Here is a 10,536-nt window from a genome sequence, read left to right as displayed (position 1 = left end):
TAAGTGGGTTTATGGCGGCGCAGATACAAACACATCTTAAGCTGCCGGATTCTAAAAAAGAAAAAAACAGAAAAGGGCAGTATATCAGGACATACTCTCGAGTCCATGTGTTCCATATGCATGCACACATGAACATAGTTTCATAAAATATTAAGGAACAAATCAACTAAAAGCTTTTTCTGTCCATCCTGTTATTTGTTAGTTCATGAAATAATGCACCGTGTACCTGCACGCAGGACACGAGTTTAACAAAAGATGAATGTGGGGAAAAAAGAACATGCATGCAAGAACTTACATTGATAGGGTGGGAAAAAAAAGAGTTGCACTTTACTTTAATCTCACTTTAACTTTCTACTGCACAGAGCTAAAATGTGGATTAAAGATGTTGCAGTAAAAATAAATGAATCCCAACGTTTACTTCAATGTATGGAATCTAAGCCCATCCACTCGTGCCTCTTCCTTTAAAGATGAGTCAGTAGTCAGTCTGGACTTGCGTGCTCCAGAATCATTTCAGTGCAATTCCAATGCAGCCCTGCCGTGCATTAATGGCTTTCCATTATTCGAATTGGGCAGACTCTGCAGCCTTCAAGACTCTATTATAGAGCAGCTAATGCTTTAAGCTGCCTGAGCATTGTTATGCATACAAAATCAATTAAGTGACTAAATAGGTCATTTACAGCTCAGTACTGAAAATATGTGATCTTTAGTGTGTGTAGGTGTGTGTGTGTGTGTATGTGCTGCATCTTTGTCTAGAGCTGGATTGAGTAGATGTGTGGATAATTCATAGGGATGAAGATAATTTAAAGTTTCTGTTCTTTTTTTCCACAGAAATTTTTTACATTTTATCAAGATAGATAGATAGATAGATAGATAGATAGATAGATAGATAGATAGATAGATAGATAGATAGATAGATAGATAGATTCAATGTGAGAGTAAATGACTTCTTAGGATGAGTATTTTTGCAGAACCTTGAGCTTTATTTGAAAACCATTTCATTATTCCAAACCTGTCACCTCTGAGTCACAGTGAGTCACGTCGTTAGGTTTGGCCCTTGGGTGGGTGAGTGGGTGGGTGGGTGTGTGGTACGCGGGGACCGGGGGGTGGGGTGGTGGTGGTGGTGGAGGGGGGGAGGCGGGACGCGCAGAAGTTGTCCATGTCGGCAGAGCGCACCGCCGAGTCCAACCTCTCCACGCACCGGAGCGCAAAAGGAAAATTCTGTTCTAATCCGGAGGCTTCTCAGACGTCTGCAGCAGGTTTTACTGACGACAACTGGCCGCTCAAGCATCACCTTCTTTTTTTTTTTTTTTTTTTGATTCACAGAAAGCATCGTCAAGCGCTGATGTATCGATGAATTTCTCCGGGAAACTAACAAACGTCCTCCTGCTGGTGCTCCTCGCAGCGCAAGGTAAGACGGCGCGCCGCGGGTCGACGCACAAAGTACCGTTTTCTGTTTTACTGTATCATCACTCTGTCTGTTTATCTCGCTTGTCACGTCAGTTTTAAGCACATTTTGGCAACGCACATCACCTCGAGTAAACTCCTCTTGTGCGCTTTTAAGTGGCTTTTATTTCCAAGTCGGCTCGGTAAAATCAGCCGGGTATCATTAAAAAGAACAAGTCAAACTTTCCTTAAATTCATCAATCGAGTTGGATTCTGTTTGCGCACTGATGCATATTGATAATGACAAATAGCTGGAATGGCAGTTTGTAAAATATTAACGCATTCTTCTCAAATTATTCTGGGAGTTGAGTGGCGCACGACCGCAGCAACACAGGAGCTGTTCTCCACATTTAATCTAAGATCACTGTGTGCGCGCTCTGCTTTGTAACTAGTATATTCCAGTATATTCCACTCCGGGTATTGCCACTCAAAACAAACCCCACGTGTTTGTGAAATAACGCCTAATATCCCCACCTTCAAACTTGTAGAGTTACAAACTCCGTGGCCCCAGTGGGATCCAGGGAATCACTTAAAGGTGATATTTTAACATGCACACTGTTTTTTTTCACAAGGAGATGATGATCGTGACATGTCTCATTACAGCTGATATCTCTGCTCCTGCAATAACTGTGGAGCAGCCATCCATGTAAATAAACGAGCCAACACATGGATGACATACGTTTCCACAGCGAGGAACTCAATAACTGTCAAATTTGATTTCATCCATGATTTCTCCAGATGTGCAGAGCTTTCCTCCTTCCGCGGAGGTCAGAGGTCAGGGTTAGGTTGTGTAAATCACAGTATAGCCCTGGAGCTGTGCGGTTTCAGTGTCTTGCTGGAGGCAAGCAGATGTTAACCAGTGGTAATTACTGCACAGGGGTTACCATCCATAGGCCATTTTAATGCTTAAAGGTAAATCTGAGTGGAAATTAGAGAAAATTAATTTCGCTTTTAGTTTGGGCTGTTAAAACCATAGTGTGGTCAAACTGGCAGGTTGTCTACATTTAGTTTTGCTCTCTGTGTAATCTATTTCTTTCTTTTCTCTTCTAATGTAAAATTACTTCCACACACGTCTTCCATTGTTCCGTCTTTGCTGCCAATCTTCGGTGTTGCTTCAAAACAGCAGATTGTGAATTGGGGTCTTTGAGTGTCTCCTCAGGGATCCGGAGCAAAACAACAAGTAGATGAAACGCTTTAAAGCAAAACTTGGTGCTGTGTTTCCAGTGCAACAGAATGGTTATTTTAATCCTGAATTTCGTCTCATTCGCCTCCACAAACACAGGCGCAGGTTTCCTGGGAGAGCGTCTTCACCGATGGGAACACCCAGCATAATGGGTATCTATGTAGAGGATGAAAAAACTCACTTTAAAGTGGCGATAGCTGTATATTTTTGGCGGCGTCTTTCTTCTCAGTGCTCAGTGCTGTCTTTAAGCTTTAACACCTGTCAGTTAAACAGAGTGAGATGTGCTTCGGTGTTGTTGTTTTTTTTTAGTTTTTTTTGTTGCTGAAGTTCATTTTTCCACCCCAACCACAGACACAGGCTGGCTGACAAACTGTGCAGCACATAGAACCTGTTGGGATGTCTTCATAACATGACTCAATGCTGATCATTTCAGCCTACACAAAGTCACTGCCATATATATATATAAAGAAATAAAATGCAGATACATTTGAACTCGTGTCTTGAGATATGAAGTGTTCATTTGAACTGTCAACTTTAGTTGTTGTATTGACAGATGATCGTTCAGCTTTGCTAGGTTCTTGTCTTTTCATCAACTTACTAGTTAACACACTTAAATAAGTACTATGGAGGTCGTTTGGCTCACAAAGTTGCCTTCAGTCAAAATCTAACATAGCAGCTAAGCTAGTTACCATTAGTCAGACTTTTATTTCTTATTCCCACCTCATTTAATTTGATGTTATGTGGAATAAAAAGCTGAAATGTTAAGATATTAATTAATTAAATTATTATATTACAATTTTAAATAGAAGTGGAAAAGACATTCAGTGCTAGTTTTTTCTTAAGATGTAAAAAGCTACTTCAGTGGAAAATATTAGAAGCATTTTTTTTTTTTTAACAAAATAGGTGTCAGGAGTCAGTTAGGTCTTATGTACTTTCTAATAACATACCAATCAGCCACAACATTAACAACGCTGGCCTAAAAATATGTGTTAGTTCCACTCGTGCCATCAAAACAGTTCTGACCAGTTTGGATTTCAGGGTGGGGCCTCCATGGAACAGGTGTAACCCATGGATGCTCAATCAAATTGGGAATCGAGGACTTTGGAGGTTGGTCAATAGCTTTAGCTCTTGGTTATGTTCCTCAAGCTGTTTCCAAGCAGCAAGATGTTTAAGTAACAGTCACATGAATTCCAGGACCCAAGGTCCCCAGCACAGCTTTGCATTCTAACAAATAAATCAATGTTATATACTTTATCCTTCAGTGGTTTAATGTTGTGGCTGATTTGTGTATGCAGTTATTGTGTTTGCTTTATTAGAGCTGTTTAGGTGACATGTTTCTTCGGTTTGTCCAGCCATGATGGATACCATTGCTCGTTTATCCCAAACAAACCTAAGTGTTTTCTGAGGAAGTCCCACCGGGCGCCACGTGGTTTGGATAGAGACTGCAGGAGGAGCTGCAGATTAATCAATACTGTGTTTTACTTTAAAGCCCTGAGTGCACCAGCCAGTTCGTCCCAGATGTGCTACCTGGAGCTCCTCCTCCGGGAGCAGCACTAAGTGCCTTTGTATTGTCACGCTCCAGTCATCATGTGAAAGACATCGTCTTTACAATTCCTGCAACCTGACGCAGACCCGCAGTCGAGGAGAAGGGATGTGCTTCTGTGTGACACATGGGATGAACACTCCTCCGTTTTCTCTCTTTATGTGTCTCTCTTTTATTCTCTTCAGCTGGAGAGATTTGCTACAGCCAGCCGCTTTGTCGCTTTGCCCTTGAACTGAGAGAATTTCAAAAGAAAACCGTGCTTTGAAAGGATGACAGTGTCAGTGCTCTTGCAGCAGAACAGATTTTGCTCAAGCGAGAGGAAATCCCTTCAATGTCGTTGCTAGTTAGAGGTGGTTAACTCGGCTCTTTGGGGGGTAAAAAAAAAAATAAAATAAAAGAGGATTTTGCCTCACCTTCCTCTCTTGCTCCCTCTCTGTTCTCCATCTCTCCTGTCCCCGTTTCCTCAATCCCTCATTGACTGTGTGGGCTTCTGTGTGATATTCAACAGGGGCTGTGTGTGCAGATAAGAGCCTGAAAAACACACATTGCCACACACAGTCCCAGTGGGGGTCCGATTAGTGGGCTACAGAAGGTATTGTCTCCTGCCATCCAGGATCGGGTGATTTGTCCCCATAACAGAGGAGATGCTGATCCTGCAGTTCATAGGATTGGAGTAGTCAAAAATAGAATCGGGGTGAAGTAGCTTGGAGGTAAGGAAAGAGAGATTTGTTCAGCATGGGGTGGCTAGTTGGAGTTATGACATTCAGAATAAAGTCAGTCGGTGGAATAAACTGGCGTGCACATCAGCATATTTTAGGACAGGATGTTTTCCTTAAGTGAAACTGTGCAACACATTTCCTTGCAGCAGCATCTCCAGCAGAAATAGCTGAGAGAGATGTCCAGCCATGCCTGCACTGTGCTGATGCGATTCGCATTATGTTTCAGGCTTGACCCTTTATCTCACTTTACTGTGCATTTAAATAGGCTGCAGCTGCGAACTGACGGTGCCTCCAAACTAGTCCAGCACAAGAGAGCAGAAAGTGCAGGCAGGCTGCTAAGAAAGCAGAAAATACTGTCATCACAAGTGAACTTCTCAACTCAACTGAAGTTGTAATGTGGCATCAAACAGGCGTTTTTTTTAAATAATTTTTTTTTAGAAGCTTTAGAAATGGTTTGTATTAAGCCTCTGTGGCTCTTATCTATGTCTGCGTGTGTTGAGTTGTCTGCTTGCATCGCAGCATCATCAAGCATATTTGCTCCTCTGCCAGACTTAAATGCTCATCTGAGCTTCGCTTGGAACTACAGAGCAGCTCTCTGGTTTCTCTCCCAGAAGCAATAGAGTTGCATTAAAGTCTGACAGGCAATCTGTGTGTGTGTGTGTGTGTGTGTGTGTGTGTGTGTGTGTGTTGGTGTGTGGCTTAAGGACTGTGTGGCGGCTTGAAGATCTTCTTAACACGATTGTCATGTGATTATTGCAACCAAACTCTCGCTCCTTCCCGCGCACACATACTGTGTAACCACCACAGGCGGAGAGGCCTTATTCCACACCCCCTATGGATTGGCTTAAACCCTCAACACATTCCCCTCCAACAAACACACACACACAAACACACAAACACACATACACACACACACACACACACACACAAACACACCCTCCTTCAGACAGCCCTGCTGCCTGACTCCTCTGGGACATCCTGGTCTTCTGTGCTGGCAATGAACTGAGTCACGCTTCAGGATGGAAGGAGGGAAGGTGAGAAATAGAAAGCTAGAGATGAGGTTGAGCAAGATGCGTCAGATGGAGGTTAGGCTTGTTATTTATTTTTTTTTCGCTCTGCACATTTCTTGTCCCATTCCACTTTGTAAGCATTCACTCTTTTCTATAGTTGACTGGCCTATGTGTCACTTGTAATTTGGCATTTTATAAAAATGTTTTTCCAGATTCTCAGGAATCTTGTGTTGTTGAAGATGGGAACACACTTATAATATGATAATACAGGCCACAGCAATGCACGTCATTGCACTTGCTATTATTTAGTAGTTACTCCAAGCTGTTATCACTTAAACTGGGATTATACAAACATGTCATAGATAGAACGATATATACTTTATTCATCCCCTTGGGGACATTTTACCTACCAGATGGATGAGGAAACAATATACAAAAGAATTTGCGTTTAACGTGCAAATCGTGCTGGTTGAAGAAATAGCAATAAGGTGCCAAAAATGCTGGTATTTACAAAAAGGGTGTAAAAATTGCTGTATGTACAAGTACAAAAATACAATAAAATAGTATTATATATAGTATTAAAAAGTCACATCTTCCTTACTGGCATGCTTTAGATAGGATCGGTGCATTTGGTGTAGAGGCTTAGCGGTGTTCATGGTTAATACATAAGAAAAAAAGTCATCACAACTACAACAGTGTTATCAGTGGTACATCTTGCTGTTATTTTTCCATCTCGAATGTTGCGTTCCAAGCGATCTTGTCATTTTCCTGAGTGATGATCGTCTCAGTGTTTTGGTTGTCAATCATCTAATCAACTACTTGAAACATCCTCTCTTAAAATGACTCTGCAGCTTCATTGAAAAGACTCCACCATCACTGACACTAATCACTACTGTAAGCTTTGCCCAGTTGTGAAGCCTGCACTGATTTGCCCTCATGTTTCATTCTAGTTCTTGCTGATAGTCACCTTCCACGCTCCAATAAATTCCATAATCATGATGGTGAAGAATAGCTGCAGTTTACAAAAAAAAAAAGCAAAACTGTCTCAGCGGCAGATTCACGCTCAGAATCCATCAGTGTTGCTCATAGTTTAGCCCTCCATTGAGCCATCCGCTTATTCATCTATTCTTCTATTTTCCATTCACTTATCCATGTGACGGTTGTGGAAATCAATTTAGCAGCACAATTTCTTTAACAATTTCCCTCATCTTGATGGATCAGGATAACTCACGTTGTTATTGTGTGTAATCTCTTCAACATGCTCTGTGTCTGCAAAAGGGTCTCATCCAGTTGTTGCAGCTACAAATGGACGAAGCTCTTAAGCATTTTTATTGCTGTTTTGAGTGACTCTTGTCTCTGTGGAAGAGTGGGAGCTGGACACTGAGACGCTCCTGCAGCCTCAATTCTCCACACCGCCTCAAAGAATAATTACAGCCGTCCAGTCATTCGATCTACTTGTATCAATTATCTTATTGCTTTCTCACTACTCAACGTTTGAAGCTGTGGTCGAGAGTCTTCCCGTCTTCCCTCAATGTCTCAGAAAGCTACTTTCTAGTTCTTCACGGTTATTTGACCTAGAATGGAAACAGAATTTGCTATGCGAATTGATTGAATTTCTTGCAGCAGCATTTCAGGCGCACCCGGGAGCAGGAGTTATTTCGTTAAATCCGCAAAACAGGGTGAAGATTAACGCATTTTAACGACACCTGAGGTCTCTGAGAGAACCTAAAAAGCTTGTTTGCTGCAGAATCTGATGGTTTCGCCTAAGTCGTTAAAAAGTATACTGATTAACAAACCTTTCCTCTTTTCCTACTATGACAAGTCTCATGTTGAGGCAACGCGTTGTGTTGTAGGAATGACATTTTTTCCCCAGAGGACTGAAAAGAGAGGGAAATTTTAAGATTTTCTATGGATTTGGGGCACAGAAGTTTACAATCTTTACTGATGGAGTCAATGCAGCTGACATGCGTGATAGACAGGAATGCTCCAGCATCACTGCAGGAGAGATAAGACACTAGTACCGACTACCTGCAGCTGTCAGAAACCACCACAAACCCCCCCACTGCAGACAGCCAACATTCCCAAAGTGTATTTCTGAACAGTGCATTGTTACATTTCCAGCTTCTGCTACACCAAGGGATCTTTATAAATATCTATTTTTCAGCTCAACATGTGCGAATTCCAGCTTTTAATGAGCATAAGGTCATAATCAGTCACACTAATACGCATGGGTGAATCTCTCATTAGGTTTTTCTATGGAATGACTGAGTATTGAGCTCTCTCACCTCCTTTTCCATCCCATCTACTTGCATGGATAATTGGTTGCTGGCTGGTCAGCTCTTTCATTAGTGTTATGGATAATTCCCACTGTTCTCCAAGTTCTAAATGATAAACAGTATTAAGTGTTTTTCTTTTCCTTTGCTTTATGTCAGTAATTTTCCAGGGACTTATGCTGCTGCCCGTGTTCATTGCTTTTCAATGAAACACTCATCTGTTTTGAGGATTACTGCCCCTTCACCTGTTTGATACATTTGACCAACAGAATGCATCCGTCACGGTTAGTCAGAGGACGTTCTACAGACTGACTTTAACATTGACCTGGCGGTAGAAATGCACTGATCAATCACATCTGGTCAATATCCTTTTTACTTGAAAAGTCCAGTTGGTTAGCATCGCCAGCATCTTTTCTCTTGTGCTTTATCACTTTTACCTTTTTGAAAGGAAAAGTATTCCAACTCTTCATCCATAACTGTCACATGCTGTCAAAATGGGTGAGAGAAAACAAAAAAAAAAACCTGATATGCTAATCTTTTTGTCAGGAAATCCTGACGTGTCCCAGATGCTGTCACGGTTTCCTTCCACTATGATACAGTACACAAGATAAAATGAGCAGTTGCCTTGCCTGAAGCTCATTTTTCTTGCCAACACCCCGTGTCTGTTGGCAGGACCAGGGAACTCGCTTGTTTAGAGTTTTGATAAAATATTGCTGGATTAGTTTGCTTAAATATAACACTGGTTCATTAGATCATCTTTACATTTGAAGAGACATCTTCTTTGTTATAAAAAAATGTGAATTTAGTTAAAATATATATGATAACATATGCAGAGAATCTGTTCTCAAAACTCCCACATGTTCGCAGATGAAAGCATCCAGGAAAGGAGCTATTGAATTTCATGCCTCAGTGAAAAAAACAAATCATATGCTGCTCAGAGTGAGTCAAATCAAAGGTGAATGGACATGCTGTTCATAAATAGGAACATGTGCACATGCAGGAACATACAGCTACATGTTTGCACGGCGAGACCTCATTCAGGAAGACACACACATAAGTTAGAGACCATATGCTTAATACGACGGTCACAGCAAACGCAGTAATCACTGCGGATCCTTTTATGCGTCATTCAGCGTGTCACAGTCAGGCCATCAGAAACCCTGGAGAGCAGAGACACGCTATCTCGCTCTTCTCTGCTTGTTCTCGCTGTCAGTTTTTCCCTCCTATCTCTCCCCTCCACTGTCTCGCTCTTTGTATCTCTCCTCCGTGCACTCACACACACACTGTCAGCGGTGTGTTTTTGGAGGGTAATTAGTTCCTTCAGAGTGTCCACCACTGGCTCCCAGGCTCATCCTGTTAAGCGCATGCCTGATCAAAGAGCCTCCCACAGGCCGCTGGTCCTCCTGCAGCTTCAGGCTGCTGGAGAGACGAAGACACGCCCGCTGTTTGTCTTGCTAATTCTGAATCAATGTGGTTTTTTAAGGGTGAAATGCATGACTGCCTGACTCGACTTTAATTGTGTCAGTACAAAGGCTCGTCACTTTGACATCACATCACAAAGGCCGGTGAAGTAAAGAGCGACACGCTTGCTAAAGTGAAGCATGAATGTCGAGCTGATTTGATATGATTTTTATCATCAGAGACAAAGACAGTTCTGATTAACAACTTTGTTGTAAAGCTGGAGACATGAGAGCTGATAAAAGATGACATATTGAGATGGCGATGACTCCTGGAGAAGGTTTTGACAATCCCAATAGATGTATTTTTTATAATGCTAGGCTGGATTGTTTGTTGGATGGATTGGCAACACATTTTGTTCAGACATTTGTGCTTAAAAGACAAAGTATCTCAATGACTTTTGTGATTTTTTTTCTTGCCCCAGAAAAGAGGTTAACATTTGTGCTTTTAAGTGAAATATCCCAACAACTGTTGGATGGATTGTCAAGTCAGACTTGCATGTCCCCTTCAGAATAAATTACCATAACATTCCTGTAGGGAAAGTCAAAACTATTCCATACCAAGTTTATGATCAGACACCTGCAGAACCAATGTCATTTGTGTTTTGTGCTAATGGGTCAATCTTAGAATGCTAAAATACTAAACAGTGAAAAAAGTCAAACACTGAATCTGATCAGGGCTGCAAGGTGGCGCAGTTGGTAGCACTGTTGCCTCGCAGCAAGAAGATTGCCAGTTCATGCCCCAGTGGGGGCTTGCATGCTCGCATGCTTCCTCCCACAGTCCAAAAAACATGTTTAGGTTAATTGGTGATTCTAAATTGTCTGTAGGTATGAGTGTGCTTGGTTGTCTGTCTCTAAGTGTAGCCCTGTGATAGACTGGTGACCTGTCCAGGGTGTCCCCTGCCTTC

At 41.9% G+C, this 10,536-nt stretch overlaps 1 protein-coding gene across 1 annotated transcript in view; it reads left to right on the top strand.

Annotated features, from left to right (window-relative positions):
- The first annotated feature begins 1,350 nt into the window (after positions 1-1,350).
- Positions 1,351-10,536, top strand: part of LOC103358611 (neuronal acetylcholine receptor subunit alpha-3-like) — a 20,442-nt gene continuing 11,256 nt past the window's right edge. The window contains exon 1 of the mRNA XM_008283641.1: positions 1,351-1,408. Within this exon, the coding sequence (XP_008281863.1) occupies positions 1,351-1,408 (58 nt within the window). The remainder of the gene's footprint in view (positions 1,409-10,536) is intronic.

This window comes from Stegastes partitus, unplaced genomic scaffold, assembly GCF_000690725.1.
Source record: "Stegastes partitus isolate 25-593 unplaced genomic scaffold, Stegastes_partitus-1.0.2 Scaffold321, whole genome shotgun sequence".
NCBI lineage: Eukaryota > Metazoa > Chordata > Actinopteri > Pomacentridae > Stegastes > Stegastes partitus.
Note: the sequence above shows the minus strand (reverse complement) of the source record. Positions and strands in the feature narration are given on the sequence as shown.